At 34.6% G+C, this 21,428-nt stretch overlaps 3 protein-coding genes across 4 annotated transcripts; 2 read left to right on the top strand and 1 right to left on the bottom strand.

The window, feature by feature from the left end:
- The first annotated feature begins 235 nt into the window (after positions 1–235).
- On the top strand, positions 236–6,109 carry LOC143470640 (creatine transporter-like). The gene is made up of 12 exons (XM_076968895.1): positions 236–1,042; positions 1,120–1,254; positions 1,520–1,760; positions 2,084–2,216; positions 2,289–2,423; positions 2,530–2,633; positions 2,868–2,961; positions 3,311–3,454; positions 3,797–3,934; positions 4,207–4,416; positions 4,590–4,757; positions 5,203–6,109. Exons 1-12 carry the CDS (start codon positions 913–915, stop codon positions 5,329–5,331), a joined length of 1,761 nt encoding a protein of 586 aa, XP_076825010.1. The 5' UTR covers positions 236–912; the 3' UTR covers positions 5,332–6,109.
- Positions 6,110–6,886: 777 nt separating this feature from the next.
- Positions 6,887–9,565, bottom strand: LOC143470639 (cytochrome P450 2J3-like). Of its 2 annotated transcripts, XM_076968894.1 has the most exons (3): positions 9,348–9,565; positions 8,921–9,081; positions 6,887–7,438 (listed from the first exon to the last, which is right to left on the bottom strand). In XM_076968894.1, exons 1-3 carry the CDS (start codon positions 9,469–9,471, stop codon positions 7,394–7,396), a joined length of 330 nt encoding a protein of 109 aa, XP_076825009.1. In that variant the 5' UTR covers positions 9,472–9,565; the 3' UTR covers positions 6,887–7,393. The 2 variants fall into 2 exon arrangements, with proteins under 2 accessions (XP_076825009.1, XP_076825008.1); XM_076968893.1 differs by lacking the exon at positions 6,887–7,438 and having other exon boundaries at positions 8,166–9,081.
- A 450-nt stretch (positions 9,566–10,015) lies between these two features.
- On the top strand, positions 10,016–13,834 carry LOC143470557 (glutathione synthetase-like). Its single transcript, XM_076968772.1, has 9 exons — positions 10,016–10,189; positions 10,369–10,514; positions 10,602–10,674; positions 10,771–11,204; positions 11,418–11,487; positions 11,932–12,123; positions 12,904–12,985; positions 13,086–13,272; positions 13,406–13,834. Exons 1-9 carry the CDS (start codon positions 10,070–10,072, stop codon positions 13,527–13,529), a joined length of 1,428 nt encoding a protein of 475 aa, XP_076824887.1. The 5' UTR covers positions 10,016–10,069; the 3' UTR covers positions 13,530–13,834.
- The last annotated feature ends 7,594 nt before the right edge of the window (positions 13,835–21,428 follow it).

Raw genomic sequence — 21,428 nt, 5'->3', positions numbered from 1 at the left:
TATATTTCTCACTGATGACAGTGTTTTTTGAGGATTGTTTAACAACTTGATATGCACAACGTGATGAGGGAGGCATAGCAGTACAACTGAAATACGTGGACTTTAATAAAATATTTCTCACCGTTTCCTTATACGTCAATGCTTTCACGTAATTTGACTCTGGCTTGCTACATCACATTTCAGGACCTGTAACACATACGAATAGAAACACCAATATTTAGATGGGAAATTATTGAGTCCAAAGCCGAGCAAATAAGGGAAAATGTCAAACATTATTCATTAATAGAGCTGTTCTCAAACGATTGGACCTAACCCAGGCTTAGGTCGCCTGAATAGCATTGTGGTTGACGAGAATATGTTGTGCTCATGGACAGCTGTGGCTATTATCGTAACTGAATGAGATACAGTTATTGCTTCTAAGGTTGCAGATATGACATCTAGTTCTTTTACAAACGGTTACAGGCATCGCAAAAATTTTGGTTGAAAAAGTTTGCGTCATTTTAACCAAGTGCTGTTATAATTCGAGTCACTGACTTGACTCGTGTCAAATATCCAAAATTATTGGTTTAAATCAAGTGACATGGTGGCAGTTGTGACAGCAAAAAATAAAACTGTGCAGAAAATAAAAAATACTTCCCTAAATTTACTCTATTTTAAAAGAAAGTATTCCAACTGTAGACCACAGTAATTGTGATACAGCCGTAATTATGATACAACTTTATACAATGCATACAACATACAAGGAGTATCCTTATCTGTATTTTAGCAAAATAATGTTTTGTACTTTACACTTTTTTGCTGATCACGCTTTATTCACCTGAAATTTTACAAAAACGGAATCATAGCATTCGGGATTTTACAACAGCATCCTAAGCATTTGCAGAACAAATTATAAACTGTGTAACGCACAAAATGAAGGACATTAGCCCAAGACAAGTGACTTGGAGCCGATCCTGGGATTTCATGTTTGCCACAGCAGGCTGGAGTATAGGGTTGGGAAATATTTGGCGGTTTCCTTATCTATGCTACCAGTATGGGGGAGGTAAGCGATTTTCAGAACGGATTTGTCAGACTTAAAATTATTACCGTTATTACTTTGCTAATGAGCTTTGTTTACAGGCGCATTTCTCATTCCGTATATTTTCTTTGCTTTATTTTTCGCACTTCCTTGTTTGGTGTTGGAGGCCTCACTGGGGCAAATGGTCGGAAAAAATCTCTTTGATATGTGGCGTTCAACCGTTCCTATCCTTTCTGGTATGTCATTCCATTATAGAGTTAAATAGGTTAAACAACATAGCTATGGAAAAGGAATTGCTTTATCGCTAATTGCTATTTTACGGGCAACGATCGTTATTACGTTATATATTACATACGGGTTCTCTCTTTAAAATACTGATTGTTTTTCTGAACACAAAGCGTCAATTGATAGTGTCATGTGTCAGTCAAAAAATACTTTTTTATAGCGAGAACCCAACAATACTTAGCCTATAGTTAAATCAATCTACTTGCTGCTTTCCAGGAATCGCTTTTGCTGGCATGACCATGAACTTTTTCGATAAAATGAGCTATTCCACACTGCTGGTGTGGATAATAAAGTATTTCGTGGCAAGTTTTTCGAATACTCTTCCTTGGATGAGTTGCAATAACACTTGGAACGATGAAAATTGTTTGGATTTTGCAATTCAAAATAAAAGCGAACTTTCCAGCATCAAACAACTAAATGGCACACGAGGAGAATCAGCGGCGGAACAGTATTGGAAGTAAAAATCAGTTCTATGCATTGGTATAGTGCTGCATGCTAGGCCTACAAAGCCATTATGGATTTGTGTGCGTTTACATGATACTGTCAAAGTTAATGTTTCAGCAAGTGTCTTAGTTTGAATAAATAATGTTCCGAAATGTGAATAAAACTTTTTCATGCTAAAGATTTCACGTTAAACGCTAAAGGAAATATATAAAGGTCGTTTCCATTCAACTCTGTACAAATGCAGGAGTAGCAAGCTTTGGGGCTCGTGGGTGCAAACCCCAGACCATCTGAAAATCAATCTGTTTTCACATTTTAATTATTAATTTGATACTCAAGGCTAGAAGTTCTAAAAATTTCTTCTGGTTTAAATGAATTTGGTGGTTTGTCGTTGGATTTGGTTCTCTTCAATGTCTTATTATGGCTGCTGGTCTATCTATCTACTTTGAGGGGGATTAAGTTCTCAACAAAGGTGCAACAAGCTTAGGTAGTTATGTCGATGCTTCTACTATTATCACTGTTTTAATGTTGCAAATTTTTTCAGATTAGTTATATTACAGCAAGTCTTCCCGCTATTTTGATCGTTGTTATGGTGATACGAGGTTTAACACTTGATGGCGGTATGACGGGGGTTCGCTACTACTTAAAAATTGACATTTCGAAATTGGCCGATTTTGAAGTTAGACACTACAGATATAAAATTTACTTTTCATTGCATGTGAATAATAAATACTTTTAATGCGCCGAAGTTTTGCTTCGTGTGGTAAGAGAGAAACTGTTCCCAGGTTTGGGTAAAAGCAGCGTCACAAATCGCGTATTCGATTGGCATTGGATTTGGTATTGTGCCCTCTTTACGTAGTCATAACAAGAGTAAAGACAACTTTTACAGGTTAGTGCTTCACAAGGTTTCCTTAACAGTTTTAAACATTATCCTATGAAAATCTTTATAATAGAAATGCTTGGATATAAAAAAGCTTTCAAAACCTTTTGTACATGAATAACTTAGTATTTTTAAAACATAGTTTAGAACATTTGCATCGAAACATTTAGCACATTGCTTTGAAAACTAATTTAAACAAAATTTGAGTTGCGTTATCGGTTTGCCAAAGGTGTTTTTTTTCAGGGATTGTATTCTCGTTGTTGTGTTCAACATGCTGTCGAGCTTTGCGTGCGGACTTGCCGTTTTTTCAAGTCTAGGGTTTGTGGCACAAAAACTTGTAAGAAAATGAAAAACTTTTAATAAATTTTTACATGTTGTTATCGTAAAACTATAACGAGCATATACTGTTTATAATTTAGGCCATAACCTACTTAAATTTTTGCTTTGTCATTTGATACAAACATATACTGTAAACTGTTTAAAGTGGATACTAAATTAAATTTCCTTTCAAAGAAGTGATGACGTTGATGTTATTATGACGCCACACTGAAGTTTGTGGATGGCGTCTTACATATAGATTCTGGTAGTGTAATAAATATAGAAAATAAAACTTACATAAAATAAAAATTACTTCCCCAATCCTAGGCTCTCTAATGGAAAACTACTAATGTCACTGTATGTTTCAGAACACAACAATCGATGCATTTCAAACTTCTGGGCCTGGTCTGGTGTTCTTGGCTTATCCACAGAGTTTGTCTCTTTTACCACTTCCTCAGTTGTGGTGCGCTCTGCTCTTTCTAATGCTATTTTTTCTAGGATTTGACTCACAGGTGCTTGCCTAAACCGAGTTTAAACGTTTTATCAAGACGACAAGCTGTTATGTAATAATGTAATGCTGTTAGTAAAATATTTTGTTTACTATAGTTACCTGTGTTTGAGGAACAAAGCTTGTTTTCATTGACTGTTATTAGGTGCTGTACTGTAAGTTTTATTCCAATAATTGTGAGATTGCAAAACTCTATAGCCTTTAACTAACGTCATAAGCAAGATCTTGATTTTTGCGGGTAAATGAAAAAATGTTTGATTTGAGTTTGACCAAAATCGGTTACAACCTTTAAACTATATAATTAAAACTGCTAACATATACATAACACATATATAAATACTTTCAGTTTATAGCATATGAAATTTTGGTTTCATTTCTTTCCGATCTTTCTCCGGGTTTGAGGTCATTCCGATACGGAAAAAGGATCTTTAATACAGCGTTTTGTGTCCTGATCTGTCTTTTAAGCTGGATTTTTCTCCCAAAGGTAACTTATATATAACATAAGATATAGTAAAATAATATAATATATATACTTATGTATACATATAACTTATATAATTCAATAGTCTAAAAGTCACTCGCTCTAACTGAGGAAATAGTATTCAAACCAAAAAGAAATGACCATAAGCACAGTTTTGAATTTAATGTATAGATGATTAATTAACAGGAAGTATTAAATCTTTTTGTTGTAACAAGACAAAATATTTAACATGAGCATTTCAGAAGAAGTTAATTTATCGTTTGGAATCTATTTAGGGTGGAGCGTATATGTTTGAGATATTCAATCAACATGCTGGTGCGGCTTGGAACGTTTTTCTTATTTGTGGCTGCGAACTAGTAGCAGTGGCTTGGTTTTATGGCGCCAAGAAACACTGCCAGCAAATTAGGCGCATGCTGACTGGATCAAGTCGTGCAGAAGTCGTCATCATTTTCCTTTGGAAATTTTTCAGCCCTTGCTGTTGCTTCGTAAGATTTATTTGTTTTTCCAAGTAGTTTTTTACCTTTGTACATAACTTTCTTCAATGTTGTTATTCAATTAGTTTGCTGGCGTTATTTAGTTAAGATACATATTAAAGATATTTTAACATATCTCTAATTATTTTTTTATGTGGCTTGTTGTAACCTTTTACCAATTTTAGGCCTTATGTGTATATTACATCGTGAAACACAAACCACTTAAGTACGGCAACTACGTCTATCCACCTTGGGCACAAGCATTCGCACATGTGCTAAGTTTGTCGTCGTTTGTATGGATTCCAGGTTATGCCATATATCTGCTCCTCACTTCAAAGAAAACAAAAGCAGAGGTACATGGTAAAAAATTATTGTCGGATTTTAAAATTATAATTATTATGTAAATTATGTTTATTACGTATGTTATGAAATAGTGAAAAATTATGAAAATTTAAAAAGTATATTCGAATGCAATAGAATTTTCACGGTCGTGACGTGAATGTTTTAGCAACAATATATTTGAAGTTGAAGGATAAATTATAAACTATAAAATATGAAATGTAAAAACTGAAATAAATTTTTTTAATTTCTGGATATTTATAGTTGCGATCAGTTTAATGAACAGAACTGCTCACTGCTCACTGGTGTCTGGTTAGGTTTTATTACAGTGTTCACCATAAACATTTGCATGGAAAAGTTTTGTAACTTTATTACGAAAAAATTCAAACTTGGTAACGGACCATCTGAAATTGTTGGAAATATTCTTGTCACCATCTTTGCTCATTTTTTCCTTTCTAGCTCTTTGGGAGAAAAAGGTTGTGCTCCAACGACGATGATGGAGATAAACGGACTGAAGTAGAAAAAGCACAAATGGAGCTCCAGTGTACAAAGTTTGTTGAAGACTCTGTTGTGGAAAATAACGAGTAAAATTAGGCAGCTGTGTGAATCGTACTCTATCTGTTGATTTATTTTCGTTTGGCACCTAATATACCATGCGCAAATTGTGCTTTGTGTGGTGTACCACAATATATTATGTCCCAATCGTGTTAGATTCTGTTTTACTTTCATTGACAAGATTAAAATTTGCCTTGTATGGGCCAATATTATATTCGATCAAGTATCATGATTGCAGGTAACATGTTTTGTGCCCCATTTGTAGTTGAAATTCAAAGTTACTTTGACTAATGCCAACCATGTAACTGTTACTGTATATACATATCGGCTTATTCTGCTATGTTTCGTTTAATTTAGCGATTTTTTGCTATTTTGTTTCAAATGTATAAAGGTTACATACAAAGAGACGTGTTACATAAAGTGCTTAATCACGTTGATTGCTGGTTGCGTTGCTGCGCGTCCCAATGTCGTTGTCAGAATCCAGTACCAGTTTGTAACCAACGATGAGGTGTCTTCGTGTTAATTCTAGCGGTTGCGAAATATACTTTACGCTCGATCTTGGGACGGTAACTTTGGCGCCCAACTTGAACAAATGTTCAATTTTTATGAAGTTTTAAAATTTAATAAGCAGAAAAAGTAAAAATTAATAAGGTACAGTGTTAGCCCATAAACTGTGTTGGAGTTGCTAATTTTTTGTATGTTATTTGCTCTTCTCGCTCAGTTCACCCTTTCGTCGTGTAAGTTATTTTGTGGGTTACATTTTGATTAAAATCTATAGCTAGTTATAAATAAACGGAATGGCCATAAAAGATATCCTTGTTGAATTGTTGCACCAACAGACAGATTGATTTGAGGAGATTACAGTATATGATGATTACACTTTTTAATGACTCTATGAAAACTAGATCAACTTTCCAACAGACAACTGCATTAGAGATTTCTATTTTTTGCTAGTCACTTCAATTTAAAGTTAAGTTGCAACTTTTCCATTTTCCGTCAACCTTGTTAGATATTTTGCAGTTAATGGGGCCTGTTAAATCAGCATATTCATGTATAAAAAAGTTTTTCTCACTTCCAATACAATTATAGAAGTTTAGAAAAAATTGTGTTTTGCCTCAAAATTTTACGTTATTTATAAACTGTTTATGTGATTCAACCATCGTTAACGTTTATTTATACGCTCAATTACAAATGTGTTTCACTTTCCACCACCTTTTCGTTTAACAACAGTTTTTTTTGCATACACTGTTCATTGTTTCAGAAATAAATTTCCTCCACAAGCTTCCGCAAAAGTGACTGAGTTTTTGTACTAACATTAATAACATATATTTTTGCATCAGTATACTTCCGGGCATGTTGCATTTAGGGCTAATTGTCAGAGACCGGATAATCAAAAACATTGTAGTACTTTGTACTGTATGACTTGTTACGACGTTGCCAAATAAAAAACAAATTTGCCCCCTTCAGGGTTCAAAAATTTTTTTCTAGAATGACATTTGTCCTGATCAAGAAAGCACAGACTGACGTTATACAGAACTAACGGATATGATTTTGGTAGGGATTTCTATTCCTTGATTAGTATATGGCACTGAATTAAACGGTAATATGTGATGAAGCTCCTGCAAATCATGCAGGTCACGCTGTTACAACGACGATTTTGACGTCTGTAATGATGACCGATACGATATGATGTACGACAAAACTAAACAGTATAATAACAATGTTGAACACTAATCAGTAACTAGCCACCATACATCGTCCGATTAGTGGGTAAAGCCAGCAGTTGTAGGTCACAAAATTGTTGCTAATATGTCATCATGAAAACTGACATGGATCTGATTAAAAGATAATTATACAAAAATAAATTTTTAGCTCTTTAAGTTATGCTAAATAGCGATTGTTTGAAGCTTACTTTCAAAGGCTTGGAAAAATAATAACTTTTGTACCTTTCTCGGCTAAATACACCGAGATATTTCGTTGAGTAATGACATGAGATAATGAACAAGGAAGCTTCTTAAACTAGTGGTTTAATAGGCTACCACAGAAAAAAACGAAGCTCACACAATCCCAATGCTGAATCGTCGGCCTATATACATCAGGCAGCGATGAAGAGTAGAGCCGAACTACGACTGTGATGGGCCTGGGGCAAAAAAATATCAATGAACCTATATGGAATTTTCTCTCTACCATTTAGTATACCATAAACTGCAGAATAACAGAACAGACTACTCAAATAAAAACAGAATATTCACAAACAGTATTTCAATAAACGTGTAATAAAATTTCCTTATTTTTTAAATATTTAACCAAAGTATTCTCTATACATCATATTTAAAAATTTCGATTGTTTAATAAACCAAAATAGATATAAGTCTTGGCTATAATGGGTTTAGGAAGTTGAATTGCCGCTTTATATTAGGGGAATTACCTGTCAACGTGACGTTATAAACCTGTCAACGTGACAAAGCATACCTTTTTAATAAACCAAGGTGTTTGATTACTGTACTAAACTTTTTGTATGATTCTCAGTTCTTTTTAATCCAACATGGTGCAAAGTGACCCAGCTTCATCGCGCTCTACAGATGAAAGGCCCACGAGCCAAGTTTGGTTTTACAGAGCACAAGTGACGTTCACGATTTAAGAAATAGACATAGTTTTGCAAATATGCCATTTACTAAATGCAACTCAAACTAAGCCTAGTATAGGCTTTAAACATGACATGATATTTTTCTTGAGTTTCGCTGTTGATGAGTTTAAATGATGTGTAAGAATGGGTCTGCCCTATATAGGTTGTGTCCATTTTCTGCATTTTGCGAGCACGACAGCAACCAGCCACGGTTTGAGCAATAACGATTCATAGTTATCCTCTTTGTACCTTTTTCGATGATAATTTCAAGAAAAACCACAAAATGGAAACGGAAATACAGGCTCTGTACCAAGAACTCGAAAACGTAAAAGACGATTCGCTACGTAGCGATCAGTAAAATAAATTGACAGCGAAATTTCTTCGTTATCTGTTTATAGCAAGATTAAAATGCTGGATAGAGTACAGGTTGTGTAAGATAACTGGAAGCAACTTGGATATTTTACCAACATTAAAGACATTTTTATTTAATAAACTATACCCTGGAAATAAAGCGTGTGTCAAGTAAACGTGTTTCAGGTTTCGCCACCTTTTGTTTTAAAAGCAGATTATGTTGCATACACTGTTAATTGTTTCAGAAATAAATTCCCTCCGCAAAATCTTCTGTATATAGTAACTAACATTAATCATTTTTGTACTAACATTAATAAAATATCTTTTTGCAACATTATACTTTCGGGCATGTTGCATTTAGGGCCGATTGTCGGATACTTGATAATCAAAACTTTGTAGTACTTTGTACTGCATGAATTATTAAGACGTTGCCAAATAAAAAACCGTGTCTCAGCCGCGCATACCGTATATACATATATACGGTTATATATATACGTATATGCATACCGTATACCGTATGAGCCGCCGTGGTTATGTACTTCTGCTTATTTTTTTTTTGACGCTACTCAACTGAAACTTGAGAAAATACGGCAATAAGTTAGCTTCTATAATCGATATATCGGAAGTCGTAATACAGCTGCTTACAGCTGTTCCTTTTGGTATTTTGAACTCTTTTAGGTCCATGTCTTCAGTAGTTTCATGCGGTATGGTGAATATGACCATTGTACGAATTCTCATTAGTTCTTGAATGAATGCATTCGTATAAGGCATGCTGGCTTTGGAAGACTTGTTCACTTTGCCGTCACCTGCGGATGTTTGTAAAATAATTTGTGCTACCGGCGCTGAAAATACATAATTATGCAATGTTTAAAAGTGTAATGCTAGCGGTATCCATAGAAACTTAACAGTTATAAAATGTGTCAAATAAATTATTTAAGACGCTGTCAAACGTAAATATAAATGAACTGAAAGATATAAAATTAATGGTTTGGTCCAAAATAATTATCATTATGTAAAAGCTATATTTCAAGTATTTGGATAAAACAACCATTTGCAAACGTTTTCTACTCACCAATAACTTGATTAATTTCTTCTCGAAGTTTCTTCTGAGTTTGAGGATAATGAACCACGCTAAGGAGGCCCCAACTCAACATGCCTGATGTAGTCTGCCCTCCAGCGGTGTAAAGCTCCCTCATGTACTGTACCAGCTGCTCATACTGTGTAGAAGATGGATTGCATGTATTTAGCACAGAAAACAAGACATATTGGTTACAGGTTGTTTGCTCCACTTCATCAAGTAAGTTCTAATCAAGTGAAAATGAGATTACTTGAAAAACCCAAGAAAGCCATCAGACGTATTTTATGAGTGCAGTGACGCTATAACGAAGTGATATACGTAGCGCATGTAGAGACGCCATGTAGCACGCGATTAACCCAAACGTGATCCATATAACCTCCGCTAATCTAGCTAGACACCAGTGCCTTCAGATGAAAGGTTCCCGTCGGCAGACAATTTATGTTCAGCAAAAGAAAGGGAAAATCGGAGTCAGAAAAGTGACAAGTTGTGTCCATGATGACGAGTTTTCAAAAACACTATGACGTAAAAAATGTAAACGATTCCATCGATATCTGTAAAATAAAAATTTACGCTACTGCAATTTTGAAAAGTAAATAAGCAATTCGAGTGGTGACCTCATCACCTCGCGAGTCACTGACATGCACTTATCATGCATAGATTGGACAGTTTGGTGCTTGCAACGTCTGTGTACTGTGCAGGGTAAGTTAAAAAGTGAGATGTTGTCATTGTATTCAAAATTGCGAGCTGAAGACGTTGGCGCTCTGGTGGATATCGCTCGTCATCGTTCTCTTTCAAAAGGAATTGTTTTTTGGGAATCGGACGACCAATTGAAAAAGGTTTGCACACATTAGATTTTACCGTAAACCACAGTACACCACTATACACCACAATACACCAGAGTACACCACCATACACCACTGGCATAAGATAAAAGTTATTTCACCAGTTTGCATCACTGTATACACCTTCCTATATTAACTGAATTTTTGTAATGCTGCTGCGTTGCCTGTTGTAGACATGTAAGCCGGCTTCATTCACTTTGCTGCCTTCGCTAGTCACAAAAGAAGGATTTCAATTCTTGACGTCTCTGCAACCTCATATCAATAAACTGTTACATAAAGTCAGCCACGACCATCAATTCCTGGCCAAGGTTTTAGAAAGGTGCGACGTTTCATGTTTTTATTTCGAAGAAACGAAAAAAGTCATATAACTACAAACACAATTAAAGTTATTTGTATTCTTTTACAGTCTTGTCAATGTTGACGATTTCATAAAGAGATTGTACGATCTTTACAAAGCTTCAAAGTGTTCAGGTAGAAAGGTCAGTATTTACTTTGACAAGTTGGAAAGAATGTAAAGGAAATTTCTCTTATTGTTTTGTATGTTCATAACATTTTTACTGCTGATTTTTATCCAGGGCTTGGAGTTGGGCGTTTTTCGCTCCGATTACTTGTTTCATCTCGAGGTCGATGAAAATGGAAAAGAATCTCACATTCCGAAGCAGATTGAAATGAACACTCTGGCTTGTGCTTTTATGGAATTCGGCAGCAAATTAACCTCCGTTCATTCCAGTATCTTGAAAGATGCAGGAATGGAAACTCTTACGTCACAATTGCCTTCGAATAAAGTCATGAGCGAGATTGGTTTTGGTTTCCAAGCAGCTTGGGAAGCTTACGACAATCCCGACGCTATTTTTCTCTTCATGATTAACGAGTGTGATCCAAACAATTTTGATGTACGTGCGATGGAAGATGCAATTTCTAAAGTTAATAAAGATATCGTCATTAGAAAGAAGAAATTCTCACAACTCTTCGGCTGTGTTATGCTAACACCAGATAAGAAGCTTATGGTGTAAGAATATTTTTCATATTTTATAACGATCCATCACATTCTTAGAGACAACTTGTTTAGTTTATGAGCTTTTATAGCTTTGTATTGAAACCAATAACACTAGATTGACTAGAATCTACTGTTAAACCCACCTTTAAAACTACAAATATTTATCGACTAACTTTTTGTCAATGCGTATACTGTGAATATATCCCTAATTTCATGTTCCACCAGAAACAATGAAGAGGTCGCGGTCGTTTACTTCCAGACTGGGTACCGCCCTGAAGATTACATCAATGAGCGGGTAACCTTGACCCTGACGTCACCGTCGGCTAATTTTGATGGTTCAGTGATTACAATAATTTGATAGATCGCCAGTGAAATGTAAACGCAAAATATTGCACAAAAATAACCCGATGATGCGTTGCATGTGAATGACTCATGAGAAAGCGCAGTGACGTAGTTTATAATACAGTAAACATGAATTCTGATGTAACGAAGAAAAACTTTATCTCAGTTTGTTAAGATTTTCAAAAAATTTTCGTCATTTCAAATGACTTTTCATATAAAACTTCGCTATAGAGATAAGATGGAGTTTAGTTGCAAAACTTGCAACTTCAAATTTGACTTGATAGTTGACACAGATTGATTTGCCCTTGAATTATTTAACTATTGAATTATTGTTGAACTGGTTGAACTTATTTTGTAACAACAATTGCTTAATGCTGCGGTTTTTGTTTTTCTCAAGTCTTGGGACATCCGGCGAACAATTGAAATGAGTTGTGCAGTGGTAAGTCCTGTGGTTGGATATCAGCTTGCCGGGTTCAAAAGGGTGCAGGAAGCCTTGGCACAACCGAATGTCCTTGAGAAATTTATTGATGATCCCGAGGTGGCGCGACAAGTGAGGAGCACTTTCGTTGGATTCTATCCACTGGAGATGGTAAAGAAGTAACATTAACACCAATACGTTGTGAGAAATTTTGATTTACATCACCAAAACGAATGCACGTTTGATTTGAAATTCCTCCAATGTAATCAGCAAGACATTTATTTTTTTTCGTAATAATATGCCTTTGTCCTTCAGGTTGATTATAAAGAAATTCAATTTTACTTAGAGTTAATGTAAAACCAGAAATGATGTATAAGATGTCCACAGCCATCTTGGACATCTAGCGCCACAACGTGTTAAAAGAAATTGGGTCATTGGAAAAGAAACCCTCCATGAAATCGCCATCGAATTAAAAAAGGGTAGCGCGGTTATGCGATGAAATCGTGGCAACGCAGTCAGACAAATCAAAAATAATAATGTGTTGTCGTAAAATAAAAAGGAGTAAATTGCCGTCGATGAAAAGACGAGCAGTGCCATTATTTGAATAATGAATATTTACAAATACAGTATACAAATATAAGAATATTTGTAAAGTTTTTATCATATTACCATTCACGATAACGAGCTTTTTATATCGTGCGGTGGCGCTACCGTATCGCGACAGATCAATCGCTACTTCGCCTCTCGGTGCAAATCCTTCTTCGCGCCAAGCTCGCTCTGATCCCTCGCTGCTTATGAAATAATTTCATTGCTGTGAAGATTTTTCTTTTTTTATCTCGCCTTGACCTTTCGTAGCTCAGTTTCAGTTTTTGTTGTTTGAAGACTCCAACACTTGCCACAGATACTACATAGATTTTTCACAGAGGTTAAATGACTTTCTTAACATTTAAGAACTCTGATGGAGACAAATTCGTGCAAATGGCGATGAAAAACCCCGACTCTTACGTTGTGAAGGAAGAGCGCGAGGGTGAAGGTGAAAGATTTGAAACTATTTTGATTTATCTAGAATACTCTCAACAACTCTTGATCAATTGTCTGATAATAAACAAGCTTTTGTTTGTCCCGATCATCAGGAGACAATCACTTCGGTGATGACATAATCAAACTATTCAATGAGGTCGGCAGCGATAAACGAAGATGTGCTTATACTTTGATGGATAAAATTTGCCCGAAGCCAATTGACAACGTTTTTGTCACTGCCAATGGTTTTGAAGAAGTCAAAGCTGTCAGCGAGTTCGGGACATTTGGAGTTATACTGACGTACGCTTTACATCATCATTCTTGTTTCACTCACCTAACTTTATGTGTCTGCTGATATCAGTAAATCTTTTACCTTCGTAGCAAATTGCCTGTGACCATAATGCGGTAGAATTTTACATTTTCTTCTTTTCAGCCGTGGAGACAAAATTATCGAAAACTTCTCCTCTGGCCATCTGCTGCGCACAACACCTGGTGGAAGTAACGACGGTCGCTGCCTCACAGGAGCAGCGGTGCTCGATTCACCAATTCTTGTTTGAAGGTGGAAAGTATGACGAATTACGCAGGAAAAGAATCAATAAAATTCCGACTTTTTAAATCTGCATTCAATAGATCTACATCAGTGGTTCCCAAACTATGGTACGCGTACCACTAGTGGTACACGAAGGTCTTCCAGGTGGTACGCGAGCAACTTATCAAATTCACACTAAACGATCACAAAAGATCTTTTATTGTCCTCGGCATTAATTTAATTCACATAAATTAAGTAGAGCGTGAAATTTCATGCCATGTTCCCTACTGAATACTAATTTCTTAGGGTATTGACGCATTGGATTATAAAACAGGGTTTCTTTGTGACGAAATACAACGTCGTTTATTACTACATAACAAATCCTTGAAGTTAGTTTTTGTAATACTTTAGTTATGTTGTAGCACTGTAGCGAGGGCGGTAAAAGTTCGACTAATTTTTGTTTAACATTCACGAGCCTGTAGTAAACATTTTGCTTATCATTTTTTATTTGTGAATTCTGGAGTTTTGTCGGACCACCTACAATGTAGGTGGTACGCGAACGCAACATGAACCAAAAAAATGGTACGCGAGTAGACAAAGTTTGGGAACCACTGATCTACATCTTATTTATCCTCGCATATCGTTTCAAATATGCTTTGGTTGTTTTCTTTCACAAACAAATCTTATTTTGTGTCTGTAGTAGAATTCAATGTAGACTCTCCATCGTTATGGGGTTAGGTTAAACAAACTAAATTTAAACCAAGTGAAAGGTTTTTTCTATGCGCTCATTTTGGTATTGAAACTGTATTATATGCGGTGACAGAACAGTTTGTGTACAGTAGACGTTTGGTTTGTTATTGTTGATGCGAAGAGTGGTTTAAATAGAAAATTAATCTTCGCTGTAAGACTCATTATATCAACGATATGCTTCAGGAATTTGATGCACATTCAAAAAAATGATTTACACATTTTAATCAACCAACATGTTTACTTGCATTGAGATTGTACGGTCTGTATTTCATGGCAACAATCGCTTTCGGTTGGTATCGTTAAGGAACTTTATTGCTTACATGTTCTAGGAGCTAAAGGACATTGATGTTGACTTATCAACATCTGAAGATAATAAACCTAAAAATTGCACAAGGAATTGATACAAAAAGAACGTTTTCCAGGTTAGTGTATAAAAACTGGAACAAGATGTGTCAACACGTTTCAGCTGCTCGTTGAATGCAGCAACAACACACAAATACGCTTTTGTGTTTTCTGTGCGACTCGGAGATGAGAACAGAAGTGAAATACTTTTTGTGCTGGTTAAACGAAGCTTTAGCAACTAAGGCTTAACTTTCAAAGTTAGACTAAACGTGATTTTTAGAGTAAAATGCAATCGATTATCTTGAAAGGTCGGCTTTACTTTAGCGATATAGACTGAGGATATGGGCTGGAATTTAGTAGCAAGATAGTTAATATAGTTTCAGCATCACAAGTGAAATTTAGCTCAAATGTGCAATGAGCTTTGAAGATGGCGTTACAATGAGAAACGGTAAGAGGATTGTTCTTCAGGAACTAGACGTGGACAATTTCCCATCCAATAGGATTTTTAAAGGAAAACAATTCGTATTTCAGGTGGATGATGGAAACTTGTTAAGTTATGTACAGATTGCAACAAGCTTAAATATATGACATTGTTTAAATCTAGCTTTAAGGCATCAAATGTGCAAGTTTTTACAAACGCAAACAACATGTAACTCTGCATATACAGTACATGTATTATTATCATTATGCATTTGATTAAGCCACTCCTGTATAAGAGCAATAATATGAATATTTTAATATTTAACAACAAGTCATTATCGCCATTTCAACACAAAACAACGAAAAATTGTTATTGACTACATAGGCTTTATTTTTAGTATGGAGTAAAATACAAAGTTATAACCAGAGTCAGCTTGCAGATTTAAAAACCAGAAATATATTTCACCCGAAGCGGGCATCATCAGTTTTGAGCACGTGGCTTTCGAGCTATAGTTTAAAGTATAATTTTCAGCTGTATATTTACAAAGATCATTGCATTTCAAAACGGTTACAAGTTGTGATTGATGATTAGAACAATGCACGTTATTAAGCAAAATAAACTCCATTGCAGTTTTAATTCTATGTTGACAGCCTGGACAATCGGCGATTGTATATCTTTCGGGTTCTGGAAAACCTTGGGGTTTTGGAAACTATCAGGGTGCGAGTGACAAACAGAATTGGTCATCGAGAGGTTACTACAGAAAACGAAGGTTGTCACGTCAAACTTAGAAATAAAATGGACATAAATGGCGGTTGGATTAGAACATTGACCTACAAACATTGCTTATGTTTTGCCTATCGTTTCCATCGTTATCCAGGTATTAGTTACATGTTTTTGATATTTCCAAGAAATTAGGAAATTTGTTAATTCTTTAAGTTTAGAAACGGTTTTCGAAAGTTCGAAAGCCAAGTTTTTTATCGAAAAAATAACAGTATTAGCGAGAAAGTGCAAAATTTCCATAAAAATTTAAGCTCTCAATTATATGGTTACAATCATGCAGCATTTTTATGTTTGTAGAATGGTGGAATCCTTATCACCGTTGCCTTAGAAACGGAAAAAACGTGATGTTGCCTCGCTCGCCTGCTCCTCTCCATAATGTTGAACCGGAGTCTACGCAAAGAGACAACTACGACAACTACGACAACTACGACAACTACGACAACTACGACAACTACGACAACTACGACAACTACGACAACTACGACAACTACGACAACTACGACAACTACGACAACTACGACAACTACGACAACTACGACAACTACGACAACTACGACAACTACGACAACTACGACAACTACGTAAGCGATTATATTATTCACCAACTTCCAAACTACAACAAATTTTTTATAAAGTGCGATGAAACAATTTAAGAATCTTAACTTAAAAATAAAATAACCAAAGTTAAATAAATATAAACTTGTAAAATCAAAAAAATAAAAAAGGAAACGGTTTCCAGAATACGTTATGACAAAACAAAACTAAACTATTTAGCTTTTCCGTCATGTATTGAGGCGATCGTTCATTTATAAAATATTTGCTTATGCGGTATTGCATAGTGCGTACCTATACGGCGATATGAACGCGTTTCAGCGGACAACATAAACATATACTGCTGTTTTTTAGTACAAAGAATCAAATAAAACTATATTTTTTTACTTTTTAGCAGCAAACAGCACGACTCACCCTTCGACAAGAAGAATCAGGAATTTCGTGCAAGTTTTTGTGCTGGCTCTTCGTTGCTCTTTTCATCGTATTCGTTGCGCAACATAAGTTGTTTTTTTAGAAGTGATCAGTATAAGCATAATGCTACACTTGATTCACTATGAAAATATTTTTATAAATAACTGTGGAAGAAAACCACTTTACATTGTCGCCTATTTTTGGTGGTCACGTATATTGTTTGCAGGCCTTGCTAGCTTGCTGTACACGTTGTATTTGTTTTGTTCTTTGTACTACATTAATATGTGCTACTTCAAAATAAGTGGTGCAGGTAATAAGCTTTTTCATTGTTTCCTGCCCACTATATAATATTAGCCCAGTTCTTGACTCCGATGACGTACAGAAACTGCTGAGGATGATGAACTGATTAAGGGATCCATCATAATAAAAATTCTTAGTTATACTGTGCAGTCTCACAAAGCAAAGTGTTATCTTTAAAAGGAAAATACGCTTTTTATCCAACTAGGATCTAAATTGCAAACAGAATACATACGTGTACTACAATAGAAGCCAAAAAGATACGGTGAGAGGCGTGAAACAAATGAGTTCAACGTTCAGAGTGAATGTAAGTTATAAATAAATATTCAAAGGCTATATCACTATTTCACCGGAAAAGGTCGCACGTTTCAAACTATTTCACACAGTCTTTAACAGTTTGTTTGTCAACTTAATGTTTAAAAAATGTTATAATATAGTAATTTAATAATATATCTTCTAATCCAAATCTATATTCAAGTACGACTTACTGATATGATAACTGAAATCATTTTTTTGCACTGTTATTATTAAATTAAATGAATTAAATTACAGCAAAGTTACTCAAACTGGAGTACTAATGTAGAAACCAGCTCCCTACACGTGTGGTCGACTACTGGTACCGCTGATATACCAGTTTTGTTTTTTGATTAAACGTAAAACAAAATAACGCATGATCTTAATACCAACATTTATTTGTTTTCAATGAAAGACTCTAGATTAAGCTAGTGTGTATGTGTCTCAATTAGACTCGTAATTTGTGTCACATCGAGTTATTGTGAAAATGTTACTGTACAGTCCACTGTACGCTGTATATATTGTCAAAAGGTTTAACCAGTAAGCGTAAGAAACACAAAAAAGTGCATGGTAGAAATACAAATACATTGTGTCGCTTTTAAGCTTGTTTACAGGTTACTTTGTCAAACGTTTCCGAGAAATTAATGGTTAACGAGCATATCTTCTGTTCGTCAAAAGTGACAAAGTTCATAAATTTTCCGAAGTGAATTTAGCATTAGCAAATATACAGCAGGTTAATATTTACGCAAGTCGGAGTTAAAATTCTCATTCAAACAAAGAAATAATTTATCCACACCTTGTCAGTCAGTTCAGTTCAGTTGGTACAAGTATAGTATGTGGCTTCTTGTAGATAGATTATTGTCAGCCGTAAACTGTTGTCTTTAGTTATTTGGGAACCACGAAGCAAATTTTAGAGGACCTTCATGAACATGCTTCGATATGTTTTAAATTGCACTTTAAATGAACATTATTATGTATAGACTATGTCTTCATTGACCACGCTTAAAAGCATGAATGCTTCCAAGGGACTGACTCCTGAGTAGAAAGCACGATGCATAGAAGGACGTAGAAGGATTTTATTTCTTTCACGTTTGGTACATATACATTCCTATACATTACTATACTAAACAAGTGTAGTTGCATGTTTTTAACCACATGTTTTACTTTTGACTTAATCTCCCACGTTGTATTCGTGCAACGTAGGCCTAAATGTTCCGTTGACGTCTACCTCAACAGTGTTAGAAACTCCGTTCGTGTAAGATTACAAACTTTGATTAGCGTATTAGGATGTGTGCATTCTACATGGGGCGCTTGAATAGAAAGGACTGTATGTAAATTACTTTTGCGTCGTATCACCCTGTAAGAATGCTTTGTTTTGGGTTTGAAAAAGCAATCTTTAACATTTTTCATTTAAAACATGACCTTTGCACTGATACGTTGCTAAGAACACGATTTTGCGGCTTTGTGACGAGGCGTTAAAGCAAGAATTTGCGGACAAATAGTTTGGCGTGACAGAAATATCACGGATTAATATGTAGGAATGTAATGGGTTGAAAACGTCACAAAACCAAACAAATCAATTCAACCAAACCAGGCCGGCAGTTTAATGAAAAACCATTCCTTAAATTACTTGACGGAAATGAATCGGCCTTTTTATGGGCAGAATTTAAGCAGCGAGGAATTTGTGAAATATATGTCCTGCTGATATTAAGTAAGAGACAATCTTTCCAGGAGCATGATCAATGAGTAGAAACAATCATGAACGTCCTTCAGCTGTTGCCATCCGAGATCAAATTTACACAGGATACCGTAGCTATGCGTTTCCAAAATGGCAATTTGGTAAACAAAACTTGTGAAGACATCGTTCGTGGATATTGCAACGTTAATGACTTCCCCAAGATAAAGGTCTACGCACGACGTAACAAATACTACAGGTACGGCTCCAACAAATAATTAATGCAGCCTCTTACTCAATAACAGACGTAACAACGCTTACCGTTTCCATAGTTACTTACTTATTTACTTATCCGCGTTTCAAATAGATTTATAATTTAATTATCAATTAAATCTTTTGCTACTTGTAGTAAAAATTACGATTTGAAATAGATTTGTAGAAGTATATGCAAATTAGAACAAATTTATGAAAGTTCAAATAATTTCATATGAATTCAAAAATAATCAAAACATTTCATGTAAATTTGAATAAGTTTTTACAAAACAATATAGTTTTATTTCAATTTGTATAATATCTTGTATAGGCTACTCAAATAAATTTAAGCTAATTGATATATAAAAGCATTTTTTAAATGAATTATTTCATAAAAATTAAAACATATATATATAAGCAAACTGAAATGGTTCACACAAACTAAATTAAAAAACTCCTATAGATTCAAGAAAAATGAAATAGATTCAGAAATGGAAAAATTACGCAATTTTCTTTTTCTTGTTCCCACTACGGTGGCCTGGTTACCTCATCATAACTAGACCGTCGCAATAGTGACATACGAGTGAAGAAAAATGGATTTATTTGAAATAATCAAATTCATTCAAATAACAAGAATAATTGAAATATTTAAATATTCACTCAATTGATTTTAGTTTAATTTATATCAGGAATTACCAATTGATTGTATATGCAATATCTGCCAATATCGATGGCTTCCGATTAAATAAGCCGTAGTTAATCCAGTTTGTTACGAAAATATTGAGAATCTATGAGTTATTACAGTTTTAATCACGAACAATTATAGAATACGATTTTTCGGCCCAAACACGATAGCCAACAAAGCCAATAATCGATCATCTGCCAATACATCGGTAAAACCTTAATTAATATAAATCTAATCAATTTTTGATGAGCTCGTAAGTCTTTGTTTCCATTTATCTAATTTTTTTGGAATTGAAATAAATTGGCTTAAATATGTATAAACTTTTCAAATTTTACTCAAAATCATACAGATTTACATAAATTGATTTGCATTTTTTTAATTTATCAATTTTTATTACCTATTTATTACCCTATTCGGTTCTGAATAAATTAATTGGATTTTATTTGTGTTTATGTTAATTTTTAAATTTGTTCAAAACTGTTTGGTTTTTGTATATGTTCATTTCAAAATAACATAAATATAAGTGAATTTATTTGAGTTTGTTTATATTTATTAAAATTTACATGAACTTATTGTATTGATTTATTTATATTTTTATTCCCTTTTAAAATCTATGTAAACGTTCTTTTATTTTGTATAAACTTATTGAATTTTATACAAATTCCAATTTACTATTTTAAGCCATAATTTTTCCAAGGAATAGGCAACAACAAGTAATGTAAGAAGTAACTATGATATATTACCCACTTGATTTGAAAATAAGTATTACAAAAGTTACCACGGATCCGGTAACCAACCTTACGCGATACAGATGTAAATTTAGAGACGTAATTATATCAACATTGCACACGTTACAACGTAATGAAGTTCAGTCCTTACCTTTTTTCAAAATATTAGTCTCGACAATCGTCGTCTCTACATTTTCCGAGTACTCGAAAAACTCCAGTTTATTGAAGAAATTGAGGTGAAGCTGGTAGACAGAAATAATTATAGAGCAGTGACTACACAAAACAGAGGGTGCCACGTCATACTTCGGGGTGGAAAAGATAGCAATGGAGGGCGGCTTATTGACAGAACATATAAACATTGCTCTTGCAATGAAAGGAGCTTTATTTTTCCAGGTAAGCTGCAGAATTAAAAAAAAATTTTGAGTTAAAAGTGAGTAAATTAAATTTTCCGACAATAAATTGATTCAGAATGGTGGAGTCAACAAAATCAATGTCACATCAACCAGCTAAGATACCGACTTGTCCAGGTAAACCAACCCGGGTGTTTAAACATTCTTTTATGCTCAGGGTAAAACACAACTATCAGACTTGTACCAATAAAGTAGAATTACGGTTAATTGTAATTCAGTTCTATTACATTGTGTATCAAATTAATACAAAATAGTTAGGGCGACAACGAAACACGTAACTACAAGTTATTTTTTAGAATCTGTATTTTTCAGCAGACGGATAACACCAAG

The sequence above is a fragment of the Clavelina lepadiformis genome, chromosome 9, assembly GCF_947623445.1.
Source record: "Clavelina lepadiformis chromosome 9, kaClaLepa1.1, whole genome shotgun sequence".
Lineage (NCBI taxonomy): Eukaryota > Metazoa > Chordata > Ascidiacea > Aplousobranchia > Clavelinidae > Clavelina > Clavelina lepadiformis.
This window is presented reverse-complemented; position numbering and strand designations above follow the sequence as displayed.